Source organism: Nicotiana sylvestris, chromosome 3 (assembly GCF_000393655.2).
Source record: "Nicotiana sylvestris chromosome 3, ASM39365v2, whole genome shotgun sequence".
NCBI classification, from domain to species: Eukaryota; Viridiplantae; Streptophyta; class Magnoliopsida; order Solanales; family Solanaceae; genus Nicotiana; species Nicotiana sylvestris.
Genome location: NC_091059.1, coordinates 102,008,149 through 102,028,243, shown reverse-complemented (window position 1 = coordinate 102,028,243; position 20,095 = coordinate 102,008,149). Strand labels below are relative to the sequence as shown.

General features: G+C 44.1%; 1 protein-coding gene across 1 annotated transcript; it reads left to right on the top strand.

Moving 5' to 3' along the window:
• The first annotated feature begins 17,181 nt into the window (after positions 1-17,181).
• Positions 17,182-19,506, top strand: LOC138887765 (uncharacterized mitochondrial protein AtMg00810-like). The gene is made up of 2 exons (XM_070169547.1): positions 17,182-17,623; positions 19,496-19,506. Exons 1-2 carry the CDS (start codon positions 17,182-17,184, stop codon positions 19,504-19,506), a joined length of 453 nt encoding a protein of 150 aa, XP_070025648.1.
• The last annotated feature ends 589 nt before the right edge of the window (positions 19,507-20,095 follow it).

Sequence of the window (20,095 nt, the reverse complement as noted above, 5' to 3'; positions counted from 1 at the left end):
CACATATGAATACATAGATCCGGGATCAAATAGCACAGAAGCATCCCTATCACAGACCAGAATAGTACCTGTAATCACAGCATCTGATGACTCAGCCTCTGCCCTGGCTGGCAAAGCAAAATAATGGGGCTGGGCCCCACCTCCCTGAATCATATCCCTGGGACGACCTGCTGCTGGCTGACCCCTACCTCTAGTGGTCTGAGCTCCACCTCTAAGACCTCTACCTCCACTTCTATGTCCTCTACCCCCGCCTCTAGCTGGCTGGGCAGGCTGTGGGGCAACTGGTGCCTGGATCATCGGGTGAGGACCCTGCTGCTGCGAGCTGCTGGAAGCTCGAGGGCAATATCTGGCAATGTGACTCACATCGCCGCAAGTATAACAAGCCCTCGGCTGCTGAGAATAACGAAGTGGTGGTGCACTGATAGGTGTTGATGGTGAACTGAAGAGCTGCTGGTCAGAATACTGCGGCTGAGAACCACGACCACCTGGTGTACCATGAGAAGCCTGGAGAGCTGACTGAAAGGGCCTCGAAGGATGGCCTCTACCATAAGAATCCCTACCTCCAGACGAGGTACCACTGAATCTACCAGAATGACGGGGCCTCTTATCAGACCCAGGACCACCTCCCTAAGCAAGTGCCATCTCTATCCGGCGAGCACCATCTGCCGCCTCCTGAAATGAAATCTCACTACCGGCACTCATGGCCATCTGAACATGGATCGGCTGGGCCAACCCATCAATAAACCTCCGCACCCTCTCTCTTTCGGTGGGGAGTATCACAATGGCATGACGAGCAATATCAATGAACCGGGTCTCATACTGGGTGACCGTCATAGGACCCTGCTGGAGACGCTCAAACTGTCTGCGAAGAGCATCTCGCTGAGTAATTGGGAAAAACTTCCCCAGAAATAACTCTGAAAACTGATCCCAGGTCAATGATGGCGACCCTGCTGGCCTGGCTAAACAGAAATCCCTCCACCAAGTCTTGGCGGATCCTACTAGGCGAAAAGTGGCGAAGTCGACCTCATTGGTCTCTACAATGCCCACAGTACGTAGAACCTCATGACAGCTGAATATGAAATCCTGAGCATCCTCTGAGGGGGTGCCACTATATGTGGTTGTGAAGAGCTTGGTGAAACGATCAAGCCTCCACAAAGCATCCACGGACATAGCCGCACCATCGCTGGACTGAGCCACAATACCTGGCTGGGCTGCCATAGCTGGCTGAACTGCCACGGCTGGCTGAACTACTAGAACCTAAGCCTGAGGAGCTACCGGCTCTGGAGTACGAGTATCGGGAGTCTGAACTCCTCCCCCAGCCTGAGATGTGGCTGGAGCTACGGGAAGCAAACCCGCTCTAGAAATGCCCTCCATAAAGCCTACCAGTCGGACCAAAGCGTCTTGAGGCACTGGAGTGGCAATGAAACCCTCTGGGACCTGAGCTGGGCCCACTGGAACAACTGGGGCCGGAACCTCCTCCTCAAAATTGACCTGAGGCTCCGTCGCTGGAAATGCTGCTCGGGGCTGAGCTCTGCCCCGGCCTCGGCCTCTGGCATGGCCTCGGCCTTGCCCTCTGCCCCTAATAGGGGTTGCTGCTGGGGGCTCAGGCTGTTGCGCGGTAGAAGAGGAAGCACGTGTCCTCGCCATCTGCAAAAGAACAGAGTGGAAAGACGATCAGTACTTGAGAAATAGAATCGCACGACAAGAATGAACAAGGTGAAGTTTTCCTAACTCAATAGCCTCTGCGGGATAAATACAGACGTCTCTGTACTGATCCCTCAGACTCTACTGAGCTTGTCCGTGAGTTGTGAGACCTAAGTAACCTAGTGCTCTGATACCAACTTGTCACGACCCGGATTTCCCACCATCGGGTGTCGTGATGGCGCCTACTATCGGAGCTAGGCAAGCCAAATATTTAAAACACCTTTCCTGCTTTCTTTCAAACAATATAATAAACGAGACAAAATTTAAGCGGAAGACTTTAAATCTAAAGCAACTGAAAACCAAAAGTGCGGAAGTTTAATACACATCACTACCCAAGGTCTGGTGTCACTAGCTCACGGACTACTACAGAATACTACAAACAATGTCTGAAAGGAAATACATCATCTCTGTCTGATACAAGATGAACAAACGAAAAAAACATGGAAAGGGACTTCGGCATGCGAATGCCAGCTAGGCTACCTCGAGAGTCCCTGGACTGAAGATAGCTCCCAGAAGTACTACTGCTGTGGTTCGTAAGCTGCTCCCTAATCTGTCCACAAAAATGCACATAGTGTAGCATCAGCACAACCGACCCCATGTGCTGGTAAGTGCCTGGCCTAACCCCGGCGAAGTAGTGACGAGGCTAAACAGGACCTACCACAATTAACCTGTACAGATATATATACACGTGCAAGAAAAAAAAAACAATAACAAGATAATACAAAGGAAAGCTAGAAGGGGACATGCTATCGGGGAGTAACAGGTAAAAATGAAATATCGGAAATAAACAGAAGAAACTCCGGTTCCCATGATATATATATATATACTCCGGTTCCCATGATATATATATATATATATATAAGTGGACGGCGTGCCACACGATCCCATAATATCATATATAAGTGGACGGCGTGCCACACGATCCCATAATATCATATATAAGTGGACGGCGTGCCACATGATCCCATAATATCATATATAAGTGGACGGCGTGCCACACGATCCCATAATATCATATATAAGTGGACGGCGTGCCACACGATCCCATAATATAATTCGAAACATCTGATTTTGTAAGGAGAGTCCCATTAGGGGAAATCAATTTGGTTGGATCTTTGGGAACATTTCGATAAAGTGAATACATCACGAATATACTACCTACACAGGGAGATTTTTACATTTACACGAGGTACATCCTCTGTTTCAGTTTATTACATGAAATTAAAAGACTTGTGGGATGAATATGACTCGATTATGCCTCCTCCTATTTGCTGTGATAAATTGAAGAAATTCACTGAACATCAGGAATATCAACATTTATGGCAATTCCTAATGGGATTAAATGATGGCTATAGCCAAGCACGTAGCCAAATCTTAATGACATCTAAAATTCCTACAGTCAATCAAGCTTATGCTATGATCCTTCAGGATGAAAGTCAAAAGTTGGTAGCAGGAGGTAGTTACTGTGCTGAGTCTATAGATCCTACAACATTATTTAGTTCTAACTTGGTCAAAAGCAAAGGAGAAACTTTAACATTGAATGTAATTTCTTTCACTTGAAAGGCCACACGGAGGAAGAATGTTATAAGTTGATGAAATGTGATTACTGCAATAAGAAGGGACACTTGAAGGCCAATTGCTACAAACTGATAGTCTATCCAGCAGATTTTAAGCCTCTGAAAAGAGCTAATATGGTTGAAAGTTCAAAGAACCAATAGATCTGACCTTCTTCAATCATGATGACTCAGGAGCAGCACAATTTAGGACCTATGCAAGGATTTACCTCTAAGCATCATAATCATTAGGAATAACAAAACTTAGGACCTATGCAGATGTTCACTCCTAGACAGTACAGTCAGATCCTAAACCTATTGAATAAGGCATCCGTCTCTGATTCCTTTGCCAATGCGCACGTGGCAAGTAATGTCACTTATGAACAAAAGGCTGATGAGAAGTGGATAGTAGATATCGGAGCACAAAACATATGGTTAGTAATGAAAAAATTTTACATGAAAATTTGTTAGTAGGTAATGCAGGAAATATGCAACTGCTTATTGGAGAATCTACTAAGTGTCACATGTTAGTATTTGTCAATTAGATGGAGGTAATACCATTAACAATGTCTTAGGTGTACCAGTTTTCAAGTTTAACCTTTCGTCTGTTTCTCAATTGACAAAAGCTGTAAACTATTGTGCTGCATTCTTTCCAAATTTTTGCATCTTTCAGGATCTCTTCACTGGGAGGGTGAAGGAGATTGGTAAAGAGGAAGAAGGCTTATATATGCTGCATTCTCAAAGAAGAAACAAGAATACAATTAGATCCTTAGTAATGGCTGCACACATGAATAAAGCTGAGCTATGGCACAAGAGGATGGGACATGTTCCTGTTTAAGTTCTCAAGAAGATTTCTAGTCTTAATAGCAATAGTGGAGCAGAAATAAGCCCATGTGGCATATGTCCATTAGCAAGGCAAGCTAGGATACCTTTTCTAATTAGTAGTAGCAAAGCAGATCATGTTTTTGATTTGATACATATAGATGTTTGGGGACCCCATAAAGTTCCTACATATAATGGAAAGAGATATTTTCTCACAATGGTTGATGATCATTCTAGGTGGATTTGGATTTTCCTGTTACATCTTAAGTTTGATGTCATTACAGTCCTCAAAAATTTTATTATTTTGGTGAAAACTCAATTTCGTCGAATGATCAAGTGTTTTAGGTCAGATAATGGTTCTGAGTTCTTCAATCATAATTGTGCTAATTTGTTTCAAATGCATGGGATTATACATTAAAGCTCATGTCCACACACTCCTCAACAAAATGGAGTACTGGAGAGGAGGCACAAGCACATTTTGGAAACTGCAAGGGCTATCAGATTTCAGGGGCACTTGCCAGTGAGGTTCTAGGGTAACTATGTGGATGAAGCTGTGTACGTAATAAATAGGGTTCCTTCTACCATTCTAGGAAACAAATCACCTTTTGAAGTCCTATATGGGAAACACCCTTCTTTGTTACATATGAGGATCATAGGGTGCCTGTGTTTTGCAACTAATCTTCCAAGGGGTGATAAAATTTGCACCTAGGTCTATGAAGTCAGTGTTTCTGGGGTATGCAAGTACACATAAGGGATATAGATTATATGAAATTGAACACATGACATTCTTTGTTAGTAGAGATATGATATTTCATGAAGATATATATTCATTCCAAGGTTTCAGTCAAGATTCCTCTTTTTCTATAAATGAGTTTTAGAGGCTTGATTATCCTACTGATCAGCCTCCTATGTTTTGCCTTCCCGTGATAGAGAAAGGGACAACTTAGTTCCACCTGCATCTCCTACAATTGTTGAGCTTGTTCCCAGAAGCATTAATTCATCACCAGCTACTTCTATACTGCCACTTGCAGAAGAATTAATTGTTGAGAGACATGAAGGACACACAAGTGATACTGGGAAGTTGAGAAGGTCAGCTAGAACTACTAATCCTCCTATTTGGCTTAAGGATTACATTGGGCCATAACAAAAGTCAATTCTTCCACTACAGTTTAATGTAAATATCTTATTGGTGATCTTATTCAGTATAAAGGATTATCAGCTTCATATCAGGCCTACATAACTTTGTTGTCTTCTGAGATTGAACCAAGTTCTTATAATGAGGTTGCTACGAATGTGAAATGGATTGAAGCTATGAAGGCAGAGATACAAGCGTTGGAGCACAACAAGACATGGGAGGTGGTGCCATTGCCTCCAGGAAAAAGGTAATTGGATGCAAATGGGTGTACAAAATCAAATACACATCCAGTGGGGAAGTTGAAAGATATAAGGCTCGATTAGTGGCTAAAGGAAATAGTTAAAAGGAGGGACTGGATTATCAAGAAACTTTTCACCCGTAGTTAAAATGATTGATGTCAGGTATGTAGTCTCCATAGTAGCATCCAAAGGATGGACTCTCTATCAAATAGATGTTTATAATGCTTCCTTGAAAGGAGATTTGGAGGAAGAAATGTACATGACTTTACCCCAAGGTTTCTCTCACATCAACAAGGGAAGTCACAGGTGTGCAAATTGCTTAAGTCACTATATAGACTCAAGCAAGCTTCGAGGCAATAGAATATTAAGTTGACCACATAACTTCTTAATTCAGGATTCCAGTAGAGTCATTTTGACTATTCCCTATTCACTAAGTATTATGACTCTCATATTGTAGTTGTTTTGGTCTATATTGATGACCTTCTAATTACTGATGATGGTGCAGACCTTATTTCTACTACCAAATAGATTCTACATCAAAACTTTAAAATCAAAGACCTGGGAGAGTTGAGGTATTTTTTGGGCATTAAATTTGCTAGAAGCAAAGAAGGGATACTGTTGCACAAGAGAAAGTACGCTCTTGAGCTCATCTCAGATGTTGGTCTTGCAGGAACTAAGCATGTTCATGTTCCCGTCGAGATAAATCAAAAACTCACCTAAATTATATGTGATGATCACCTTGGTCTTAAGGACTATTCCTTTCTTGAAGATCCTGGTGCCAATCAAAGACTGATAGGCAAACTCCTCTATTTGACAATTACAAGGCCAGATATCTCCTTTGCTAAACAATGTCTAAGCCAGTTATGCAAGCTCCCAAGAGTTCTCACATGGAAGGAGCTCTTAGGGTGGTTAGGTACATCAAGCAAAGCCTAGGTCTGGAGATTCTTATGTCAACTACTTCATCTACACAATTAAAGGCTTATTGTGATGCTGATTGGGCAGCTTGCCCTAATACCAGAAAATCAATCATTGGTTACTTGGTGCAGTTTGGTGACTCCCTCATTTCATGGAAGTCCAAGAAGCAAAGCTCTATTTCCAACAGTTTTGTTGAGGCAGAGTATCGTAGTCTAGCATCAACATTGGCTGAGATTGTGTGGCTTGTTGGTTTGTTCAATAAATTGGGTGTTGCTCTCACATTGCATGTTCCCCTTCATTGTGACAGTAAATCATCAATGCAAATTGCTGCCAATCCTGTGTTCCATGAACAAACAAAATATATTGACATTAATTGTAATTTCAACCGTGAGAAAATTCATTTAGGCTTAGTTCAAACAGTCTACTTGAGGTCTGCTGATCAACCTGCTCATATCTTAACTAGGGGCTTAAGTTGTCACGACCCAGATTTCCCACCATCGGGTGTCGTGATGACGCCTACTATTGGAGCTAGGCAAGCCAAATTTAAAACACCTTTCCTGCTTTCTTTCAAACAATATAATAAACGAGACAAAATTTAAGCGGAAGACTTTAAATCTAAAGCAACTGAAAATCAAAAGTGCGGAAGTTTAATACACATCACTACCCAAGGTCTGGTGTCACTAGCTCACGGACTACTACAAAATACTACAAACAATGTCTGAAAGGAAATACATCATGTCTGTCTGATACAGATAAACAAACGAAAAAAAACATTGAAAGGGACTTCGGCCTGCGAACGCCAGCTAGGCTACCTCGAGAGTCCTTGGACTGAAGATAGCTCCCAGAAGTCCTACTGCTGTGGTACGTAAGCTGCTCCCTAATCTATGCACAAAAATGCACAGAGTGTAGCATTAGCACAACCGACCCCATGTGTTGGTAAGTGACTGGCCTAACCCCGGCGAAGTAGTGACGAGGCTAAACAGGACCTACCACAATTAACCTGTACAGATATATATACAAGTGCAAGAAAAAAAACAATAGCAAGATAATACAAAGTAAAGCTAGGTGGGGACATGCTATCGGGGAGTAACAGGTAAAAATGAAATATCGGAAATAAACAGAAGAAACTCCGGTTCCCATGATATATATATATATATATATATATATATATATATATATATATATATATATATATATATATATATAAGTGGACGGCGGGCCACACGATCCCATAATATCATATATAAGTGGACGCCGTGCCACACGATTTCATAATATCATATATAAGTGGACGGTGTGCCACACGATCCCATAATATCATATATAAGTAGAAGGCGTGCCACACGATCCCATAATATAATTCGAAACATCTGATTTTGTAAGGAGAGTCCCATTAGGGAAATCAACAACATATCACTCTAACCCGGCAAGGGTACAACTAACAGCCTACAATATCCCAACAAGGGAGAGTATATATATCGGTCTACGCATCCCGACAAGGGAGTAATCACAACACATTCTCTTTTTAAATCCATTCTTCCTCAACTAACACATTCATGTTCGAGCTAACGCTCCAAAAGTACACCAATCACAATTTTACCTCAACCGTTCACATTATATGAAACTCATCAAATAAACAAGGAGGTTGTGTCACGTTATTCGAATTAAAAGCAATTAAGACTCACGGACATGCTAGACTCCGGTGCATAGATAACCGTCACCATGCCTATACACCGTACTACACATTAGCAAGTAGCAAATAACATCCTAATCCTATTCCCTCAAGCCAAAGTTAGAACAAACACTTACCTCGAATGCTCCAAACTCAACTCGCGCTTTTAGTATAGCTTTACCTCTTGATTCCACCACCAATCCACTCGAATCTAGTCATAAGTTACTTAATCACATTAATAATTACTAAATGAATCACTCCCCATGCATGAAAAATAAATTTTACAAGGTTTTTCCCAAAATGGTCAAAAACACCCCCGGACCCACGTGGTCGAAACTCGAGGTTCGGACCAAACCCGGTTACCCATTCTCCCACGAGTCCAAATATATGATTTGTTCTGAAATCGGACCTCAAATTGAGGTCCAACTCCTTAACTTGTAGAAAACCTAGGTTCTACCCAAACACCCAATTTCCCCGATGAAAATCTTTGTTTTGAAGTTGAAATCATGTTAAAAGATGTTAAGAAGTGAAGAAAATGAGTTAGAATCACTTACCAATCGTTTTGAAGAAGAAAGGTTGTTTGGAAAATCGCCTCTTAGGTTTTGGGTTTTTTAAAAGTGGAAAAATGACTAAAAAATCCCGAATTTATACATTTTTTCTGGGGGCTGGCGCGGACCGCACAGAAATGCACCCCGGCCGCGCCGAGGGAAGGGAGAAGTGGGCTCTCTCTGAACCCACCCAGCGCGGACCGCACTGATTTGGTGCGCGGCCGCGCTGGTCGACCCTCTGAACCCCACTACACGGACCGCACAGAAAAGCACCACGGCCGCGTGGCTACCAGCACGGACCGCGCGGTAATGGCACGCGGCCGCGCTGGGCCTGCAACATCTGAACCTGTATATTTTTCTAAGTCTAAGACCTCCCAGGCCCTACTCAAAACTCACCCGAGCCCTCGGGGCTCCAAACCAAACATTCATATGATCTCGAAAACACCTTACGGACTTACTCGTGCGATCAAATCGCCAAAATAACATCATATACATAGGATCAAGCCTCATAATACATGATTTTCTTTCAACTTTCATAAAAACTCAAATTCCCCATTTTATGTCCGAAACACATCATATGACGTCCGTTTTTAGCCAAACTTTACAGATAGTGCTTAAAACATATTTAAGACTCGTATCGGGCGTCAGAACCAAAATACGAGCCCGATACCACAGTTTTCTGATCAATTTTCTTCTTCATTTTCCTTAATTAATTTCAGAAAGCAATTTCACACAAAAATTCATTTCTCGGGCTTGGGACCTCGGAATTTAATTCCGGGCACACGCCCAAGTCCCATATTTTCTACGGACCCCTCCGGGACCGTTGAATCACAGGTCCGGGTCCGTTTACCCAAAATGTTGACCGAAGTCAATATTATGCATATTAATATCGAAATTCATCAAATTGTTCACATATATTCACATATTCTAACATAAAAACTTTTCGGTCACGCGCCCGAACTGTGCACGCCAATCGAGGCAACTAAAAGCAAGGTTTTCAAAGCCTCGAAAGCGCGGAACAAGGAAGAACTACGGTGATGACCCTTCGGGTCGTCACATTCTCCACCTCTAAAACAACCGTTCGTACTCGAACGGATAAAAGAAAGAAGTACCTGAGTCGGGAAATAAATGAGGATAACGGCCCCGCATGTCGGACTCGGACTCCCAGGTCGATGCCTCAGGAGGCTGACCTCTCCACCGAACTCGCACCGAAGGAAAACACTTCGACCTCTACTGTCGAACCTACCGGTCTAGAATAGCCACCGGCTCCTCCTCATATGACAGATCCTTTTCCAATTGGACAGTGCTGAAATCTAACACGTGCGATGGATCTCCGTGATACTTCCGGAGCATAGATACATGAAACACGGGATGCACAGCTGATAAGCTAGGTGGCAAGGCAAGTCTATAAGCCACCTCTCCTACACGATCAAGAATCTCAAATGGACCGATGAACCTAGGGCTGAGCTTGCCCTTCTTCCCAAATCTCATCACGCCCTTCATAGGCGATACACGGAGCAATACCCGCTCCCCAACCATGAAAGCAACATCTCTGACCTTGCGGTCTGCATAACTCTTTTGTCTGGACTGAGCTGTACGAAGTCTATCCTGAATAATCCTGACCTTGTCCAAGGCCTCCTGAACCAGATCCGTACCCAATAATCGAGCCTCTCCCGGCTCAAACCATCCAACTGGAGACCGACATCGCCTACCATACAACGCCTCATACGGAGCCATCTGAATGCTGGACTGGTAGCTTTTGTTGTAGGCGAACTCTGCTAAAAGCAAAAACTGGTCCCACGAGCCTCCAAAATCAATGACACAGGCTCGGAGCATGTCCTCAAGAATCTGAATAGTTCTCTCGGACTGACCGTCCGTCAGGGGATGAAATATTGTACTCAACTCAACCTGGGTGCCCAACTCTCACTGAACCGCTCTCCAGAAATGTGAGGTAAACTGCGTACCCCGATCCGAAATGATAGATAGCGGCACCCCATGAAGGCGAACAATCTCCCTGATATAAATCTCGGCTAACCTTTCGGACGAATAGGTGGCTGCAACAGGAACAAAATGCGCTGACTTGGTCAGCCTATCAACAATGACCCAAACTGCATCAAACTTTTTCCGAGTCATCGGAAGTCCAGTAACGAAATCCATCGTAATCCTCTCCCACTTCCACTCGGGAAGTGCAATCCTCTGAAATTGACCACCAGGTCTTTGATGCTCGTACTTAACCTGCTGACAATTCAAACACCGAGCCACATGCACAACGATGTCTTTCTTCATCTTACGCCACCAATAGTGCTGCCTCAGATCCTGATACATCTTCGTGGCGCTCGGGTGAATAGAATACCGAGAACTGTGGACCTCCGCTAAGATCAACTCTCGAATCCCATCAACATTGGGCTCACAAACTCGCCCCTGCAATCTCAATACACCATCATCATCTAAGGTTACTTTCTTGGCACCTCCACGCTGCACTGTGTCTCTCACGACACACAAATAAGGATCCTCAAACTGCCGCTCGCGGATACGCTCTAATAGTGAGGAACGAGCAACCGTGCAAGCTAACACTCTGCTAGGCTCAGAAATATCCAACCTCACAAGACGATTGGCCAAGGCCTGAACATCCAAAGCAAGCGATCTCTGGCTGACTGGAATATAAGCAAGACTACCCATGCTGGCGGACTTCCTGCTCAATGCATCGGCCACCACATTGGCCTTCCCCGGGTGGTATAAGATAGTAACATCATAATCCTTTAGCAACTCTAACCACCTCCTCTGCCTCAAATTCAACTCTTTCTGCTTGAACAGATACTGAAGACTCTTGTGATCAGTGTAAACCTCACATGTCACGCCATATAAGTAATGCCTCCAGATCTTCAAAGCATGAACAATGGCTGCCAACTCGAGATCATGAACCGAATAATTCTTCTCGTGGATCTTCAACTACCTCGAAGCATAGGCAATGACTTTGCCTTCCTGCATCAACACTGTACCACGCCCAATATGAGATGTATCATAATAGACCATATATGGCCCTGAACCTGTGGGCAAAACTAATACCGGTGCCGTAGACAGAGCCGTCTTGAGCTTCTGAAGGCTCGCCTCACACTCGTCCGACCACCTGAACTGGGCACCCTTCTGGGTCAATCTGGTCATAGGGGCTGCAATGGATGAAAACCCCTCCACGAACCGACGATAGTAACCTGCTAACCCCAAGAAACTCCGAATCTCCGTAGCTGAAGCTGGTCGAGGCCAGTTCTTGACTACCTCTATCTTCTTCGGGTCTACCTGAATACCTGCTGCTGATATAACATGACCCAGGAATGCGATCGAACTCAACCAAAACTCACACTTTGAGAACTTAGCATACAACTGACTACCCTTCAGGGTCTGAAGAACCACTCTGAGGTGCTGCTCATGCTCCTCCTGACTGCGGGAGTATATCAGAATATCATCAATGAAAACAATCACGAACCAATCTAGATAGAGCCTGAACACTCGGTTCATTAATTCCATAAATGTTGCTGGATTGGTCAACCCAAATGACATGACCAAAAACTCATAATGCCTATACCGAGTACGAAATGCTGTCTTAGGGACATCAGACGCCCTAATCCTCAGCTGATGATAACCAGATCTCAAATATATCTTCGAGAACACCCTCGCACCCTGAAGTTGGTCGAATAAATCATCAATACTCGGCAGTGGATACTTATTCTTAATTGTAACCTTGTTCAATTGCCGGTAATCGATGCACATTCTCATCGAACCATCCTTTTTCTTAACAAACAACACCGGCGCACCCCAAGGCAAAACACTGGGTCTAATGAAACCTTTCTCAAGCAAATCCTGCAGTTGTTCCTTTAACTCTTTCAACTCCAGCGGGGCCATACGATATGGCGGGATAGAAATGGGCTGAGTGCTCGGGGCCAAATCAATACAAAAGTCGATATCCCTGTCGGGCGGCATACCCGGCAAGTGTGAAGGGAAAACCTCAGGAAACTCCCAAACAACGGGCACAGAATCAATAGAAGGGGCCTCCGCGCTAGAATCGCGAACATACGCCAAGTAGGCCAAACATCCCTTCTCGACAATACACCGAGCTTTCACATACGAGATAACACTGCGGGTACAATGACCAGAAGTCCCTCTCCACTCTAAACGGGGTAAATTCGATAAGGCTAAGGTCACGGTCTTGTCATGGCAATCCAAGATAGCATGGTACTAGGATAACCAATCCATCCCCAATATTACATCGAAGTCGACCATGTCCAAAAGCAACAAATCAACACGGGTCTCAAGACCCCCAAACACTACGATACAAGAATGATGAACTTGGTCGACCACAATAGAATCACTCACCGGTGTTGACACATAAACAGGAATACTCAACGAGTCACTAAGCATAACCAAATAGGGTGCAAAATAGGACGACACATATGAATACGTAGATCCGGGATCAAATAGCACAGAAGCATCCCTATCATAGACCAGAATAGTACTTGTAATCACATCATCTGATGACTCAGCCTCTGGCCTGGCTGGCAAAGCAAAACAACGGGGCTGGGCCCCACCTCCCTAAATCATATCCCTGGGACGACCTGCTGCTGGCTGACCCCTACCTCTAGCGGTCTGAGCTCCACCTCTAAGACCTCTACCTCCACCTCTATGTCCTCTACCCCCGCCTCTAGCTGGCTGGGCAGGCTGTGGGGCAACTGGTGCCTGGATCATCGGGCGAGGACCCTGCTGCTGTGAGCTGCTGGAAGCTCGAGGGCAATATCTGGCAATGTGACTTACATCGCCGCAAGTATAACAAGGCCTCGACTGCTGAGAATAATGAAGTGGTGGTGCACTGATAGGTGTTGATGGTGAACTGAAGAGCTGCTGGTCAGAATATTGCGGCTGAGAACCACGACCACCTGGTGTACCATAAGAAGCCTGGAGAGCTGACTGAAAGGGCCTCGAAGGATGGCCTCTACCATAAGAATCCCTACCTCCAGACGAGGTACCACTAAATCTACCAGAATGACGGGGCCTCTTATCAGACCCATGACCACCTCCCTGAGCAAGTGCCATCTCTATCCGGCGGGCACCATCTGCCGCCTCCTGAAATGAAATCTCACTACCGGCACTCATGGCCATCTGAACACGGATCGGCTGGGCCAACCCATCAATAAACCTCCGCACCCTCTCTCTTTCGGTGGGGAGTATCACAATGGCATGACAAGCAAGATCAATGAACCGGGTCTCATACTGGGTCACCGTCATAGGACCCTGCTGGAGACGCTCAAACTGTCTGCGAAGAGCATCTCGCTGAGTAATTGGGAAACACTTCCCAGAAATAACTCTGAAAACTGATCCCAGGTCAATGATGGCGACCCTGCTGGCCTGGCTAAACAGAAATCCCTCCACCAAGTCTTGGCGGATTCTGCTAGGTGAAAAGTGGCAAAGTCGACCTCATTGGTCTCTACAATGCCCACAGTACGTAGAACCTCATGACAGCTGAATATGAAATCCTGAGCATCCTCTGAAGGGGTGCCACTATATGTGGTTGTGAAGAGCTTGGTGAAACGATCAAGCCTCCACAAAGCATCCGCGGACATAGCCGCACCATCGCTGGACTGAGCCACAATACCTGGCTGGGCTGCCATAGCTGGCTGAACTACTGGAACCTGAGCCTGAGGAGCTACCGGCTCTGGAGTACGAGTATCGGGAGTCTGAACTCCTCCCCCAGCCTGAGATGTGGCTGGAGCTATGGGAAGCAAACCCGCTCTAGAAATGCCCTCCATAAAGCCTACCAGTCGGACCAAAGCGTATTGAAGCACTGTAGTGGCAATGAAACCCTCTGGGACCTGAGCTGGGCCCACTGGAACAGCTGGGGCCGGAACCTCCTCCTCAAAATTGACCTGAGGCTCCGCCGCTAGAAATGCTTCTCGGGGCTGAGCTCTGCCCCGGCCTCGGCCTCTGGCATGGCCTCGGCCTTGCCCTCTGCCCCTAATAGGGGTTGCTGCTGGGGGCTCAGGTTGTTGCGCGGTAGAAGAGGAAGCACGTGTCCTCGCCATCTGCAAAAGAACAGAGTGGAAAGACGATCAGTACTTGAGAAATAGAATCGTACGACAAGAATGAACAAGGTGAAGTTTTCCTAACTCAATAGCCTCTGCGGGATAAATACAGACGTCTCTGTACCGATCCCTCAGACTCTACTGAGCTTGTCCGTGAGTTGTGAGACCTAAGTAACCTAGTGCTCTGATACCAACTTGTCACGACCCGGATTTCCCACCATCGGGTGTCGTGATGGCGCCTACTATCGGAGCTAGGCAAGCCAAATATTTAAAACACCTTTCCTGCTTTCTTTCAAACAATATAATAAACGAGACAAAATTTAAGCGGAAGACTTTAAATCTAAAGCAACTGAAAACCAAAAGTGCGGAAGTTTAATACACATCACTACCCAAGGTCTGGTGTCACTAGCTCACGGACTACTACAGAATACTACAAACAATGTCTGAAAGGAAATACATCATGTTTGTCTGATACAAGATGAACAAACGAAAAACATGGAAAGGGACTTCGGCCTGCGAACGCCAGCTAGGCTACCTCGAGAGTCCCTGGACTGAAGATAGCTCCCAGAAGTCCTACTGCTGTGGTCCGTAAGCTGCTCCCTAATCTGTCCACAAAAATGCACATAGTGTAGCATCAGCACAACCGACCCCATGTACTGGTAAGTGCCTGGCCTAACCCCGGCGAAGTAGTGACGAGGCTAAACAGGACCTACCACAATTAACCTGTACAGATATATATACAAGTGCAAGAAAAAAAAATAATAACAAGATAATACAAAGTAAAGCTAGGAAGGGACATGCTATCGGGGAGTAACAGGTAAAAATGAAATATCGGAAATAAACAGAAGAAACTCCGGTTCCCATGAATAAATAGGGCTCCTTCTACCATTCTAGGAAACAAATCACCTTTTGAAGTCCTATATGGGAAACACCCTTCTTTGTTACATATGAGGATCATAGGGTGCCTGTGTTTTGCAACTAATCTTCCAAGGGGTGATAAATTTGCACCTAGGTCTATGAAGTCAGTGTTTCTAGGGTATGCAAGTACACATAAGGGATGTAGATTATATGACATTGAACACAGGACATTCTTTGTTAGTAGGGATGTGCTATTTCATGAAGATATATATTCATTCCAAGGTTTCAGTCAAGATTCCTCTTTTTCTATAAATGAGTTTTAGAGGCTTGATTATCCTACTGATCAGCCTCCTATGTTCTGCCTTCCCGTGATAGAGAAAGGGACAACTTAGTTCCACCTGCATGTCCTACAATTTTTGAGCTTGTTCCCAGAAGCATTAATTCATCACCAGCTACTTCTATACTGCCACTTGTAGAAGAATTAATTGTTGAGAGACATGAAGGACACACAAGTGATACTGGGAAGTTGAGAAGGTCAGCTAGAACTACTAATCCTCCTATTTGGCTTACGGATTACATTGGGCCATAACAAAAGTCAATTCTTCCACTACAGCTTAATGTAAATATCTTATTGGTGATCTTATTCAGTATAAAGGATTATCAGCTTCATATCAGGCCTCCATAACTTTGTTGTCTTCTGAGATTGAACCAAGTTCTTATCATGAGGTTGCTACGAATGTGAAATGGATTGAAGCTATGAAGGCAGAGATACAAGCGTTGGAGGACAACAAGACATGGGAGATGGTGCCATTGCCTCCAGGAAAAAGGTAATTGGATGCAAATGGGTGTACAAAATCAAATACACATCCACTGGGGAAGTTGAAAGATATAAGGCTCGATTAGTGGCTAAAGGAAATAGTTAAAAGGAGGGATTGGATTATCAAGAAACTTTTCACCCGTAGTTAAAATGATTGATGTCAGGTCTGTAGTCTCTATAGTAGCATCCAAAGGATGGACTCTCTATCAAATAGATGTTTATAATGCTTCCTTGAAAGGAGATTTGGAGGAAGAAGTGTACATAACTTTACCCCAAGGTTTCTCTCACATCAACAAGGGAAGTCACAGGTGTGCAAATTGCTTAAGTCACTATATAGACTCAAGCAAGCTTCGAGGCAATAGAATATTAAGTTGACCACATAACTTCTTAATTCAGGATTCCAGCAGAGTCATTTTGACTATTCCCTGTTCACTAAGAAACATGACTCTCATATTGTAGTTGTTTTGGTCTATATTGATGACCTTCTGATTACTGGTGATGGTGCAGACCTTATTTCTACTACCAAATAGATTCTACATCAAAACTTTAAAATCAAAGACCTGGGAGAGTTGAGGTATTTTTTGGGCATTAAATTTGCTAGAAGCAAAGAAGGGAAACTGTTGCATAAGAGAAAGTATGCTCTTGAGCTCATCTCAGATGTTGGTCTTGTAGGAACTAAGCATGTTCATGCTCCCGTCGAGATAAATCAAAAACTCACCTCAATTATATATGATGATCACCTTGGTCTTAAGGATGATTCCTTTCTTGAAGATCCTGGTGCCAATCAAAGACTGATAGGCAAACTCCTCTATTTGATAATTACAAGGACAGATATCTCCTTTGCTAAACAATGTCTAAGCCAGTTATGCAAGCTCCCAAGAGTTCTCACATGGAAGGAGATCTTAGGGTGGTTAGGTACATCAAACAAAGCCTAGGTCTGGAGATTCTTATGTCAACTACTTCATCTACACAATTAAAGGCTTATTGTGATGCTGATTGGGCAGCTTGTCCTAATACCAGAAAATCAATCATTGGTTACTTGGTGCAGTTTGGTGACTCCCTCATTTCATGGAAGTCCAAGAAGCAAAGCTCTATTTCCAGGAGTTTTGCTGAGGCAGAGTATCGTAGTCTAGCATCAACAGTGGCTGAGATTGTGTGGCTTGTTGGTTTGTTCAATAAATTGGGTGTTGCTCTCACATTGCATGTTCCCCTTCATTGGGACAGTAAATCATCAATGCAAATTACTTCCAATCCTGTGTTCCATGAACAAACAAAATATATTGACATTGATTGTAATTTCATCCGTGAGAAAATTCATTTAGGCTTAGTTCAAACAGTCTACTTGAGGTCTGCTGATCAACCTGATCATATCTTAACCAAGGGCTTAAGTTGTCATGACCCGGATTTCCCACCATCGGGTGTCGTGATGGCGCCTACTATCGGAGCTAGGCAAGCCAAATATTTAAAACACCTTTCCTGCTTTCTTTCAAACAATATAATAAACGAGACAAAATTTAAGCGGAAGACTTTAAATCTAAAGCAACTGAAAACCAAAAGTGCGGAAGTTTAATACACATCACTACCCAAGGTCTGGTGTCACTAGCTCACGGACTACTACAGAATACTACAAACAATGTCTGAAAGGAAATACATCATGTTTGTCTGATACAAGATGAACAAACGAAAAACATGGAAAGGGACTTCGGCCTGCGAACGCCAGCTAGGCTACCTCGAGAGTCCCTTCAGGGGAGAATAACAACTCAATACCTTTAACCCGGCAAGGGTACAGCTAACAGCCCAAAATATCCCGACAAGGGAGAATATATATATCAGTCTACACATCCCGGCAAGGGAGTATTCACAACACATTCTCCTTTTTAAATCCATTCTTCCTCAACTAACACATTCATGTTCGAGCTAACGCTCCAAAAGTACACCAATCACAATTTTACCTCAACCGTTCACATTATATGAAACTCATCAAATAAACAAGGAGGTTGTGTCACGTTATTCGAATTAAAAGCAATTAAGACTCACGGTCATGCTAGACTCCGATGCATAGATAACCGTCATCATGCCTATACACCGTACTCCATATTAGCAAGTAGAAAATAACATCCTAATCCTATTCCCTCAAGCCAAAGTTAGAACAAACACTTACCTCGAATGCTCCAAACTCAACTCACGCTTCTAGTATAGCTTTACCTCTTGATTCCACCACCAATCCACTCGAATCTAGTCATAAGTTACTTAATCACATTAATAATTACTAAATGAATCACTCCCCATGCATGAAAAATAAATTTTACAAGGTTTTTTCCAAAATGGTCAAAAATACCCCCGGACCCACATGGTCGAAACTCGAGGTTCAGACCAAAACCCGGTTACCCATTCTCCCACGAGTCCAAATATATGATTTGTTTTGAAATCGGACCTCAAATTGAGGTCCAACTCCTCAATTTGTAGAAAACTTAGGTTCTACCCAAACACCCAATTTCCCCCATGAAAATCTTTGTTTTGAAGTTGAAATCATGTTAAAAGATGTTAAGAAGTGAAGAAAATGAGTTAGAATCACTTACCAATCGTTTTGAAGAAGAAAGGTTGTTTGGAAAATCGCCTCTTAGATTTTGGGTTTTTGAAAAGTGGAAAAATGACTAAAAATCCCGAATTTATACATCGGTGGGGACCGCACAGAAATGCACCGCGGCCGCACCGAGGGAGGGGAGAAGTGGGTTCTCTCTGAACCCACCCAGCGCGGACCGCATTGATTTGGTGCGCGGCCGCGCTGGTCGACCCTCTGAACCCCACCACGCGGACCGCACAGAAAATACCGCGGCCGCGTGGCTGCCAGCGCGGATCGCGTGGTAATGGCACGCGGCCGCGCTGGCCTACAACATCTGAACCTGTATATTTTTCTAACTCTAAGACCTCCCGGGCCCTACTCAAAACTCACCCGAGCCCTCGGGGCTCCAAACCAAACATTCATATGATCTCGAAAACACCTTACGGACTTACTCGTGCGATCAAATCGTCAAAATAACATCATATACATAGGATCAAGCCTCATAATACATGATTTTCTTTCAACTTTCATAAAAACTCAAATTCCCCATTTTAAGTCCGAAACACGTCATATGACGTCTGTTTTTAGCCAAACTTTACAGATAGTGCTTAAAACATATTTAGGACTCGTACCAGGCGTCGGAACCAAAATACGAGCCCGATACCATAGTTTTCTGATCAATTTTCTTCTTCATTTTCCTTAATTAATTTCAAAAAAACAATTTCACACAAAAATTCATTTCTCGGGCTTGGGACCTCGGAATTTAATTCCGGGCACACGCCCAAGTCCCATATTTTCTACGGACCCCTACGGGACCGTCGAATCACAGGTCCGGGTCCGTTTACCCAAAATGTTGACCGACGTCAATATTATGCATATTAATATCAAAATTCATCAAATTTTTCACATAAATTCACATATTCTAACATAAAAACTTTCCGGCTACGCGCCCGAACTGCGCACGCCAATCGAGGCAACTAAAAGCGAGGTTTTCAAGGCCTCGAAAGCGCGGAACAAGGAAGAACGACGGTGATGACCCTTCGGGTCGTCACATAAGTAGTCTTCAGCACTCTCACCTACTGTCTAATCTAGGCCTCGAAAACATTTTCATTGGTCCTAGCTAATTGGGGGGCGGGGGATAATAAGATATGTAATTGTCACGACCCTGATTCGCACTCTGTGAACCATTGTGACGGCACCT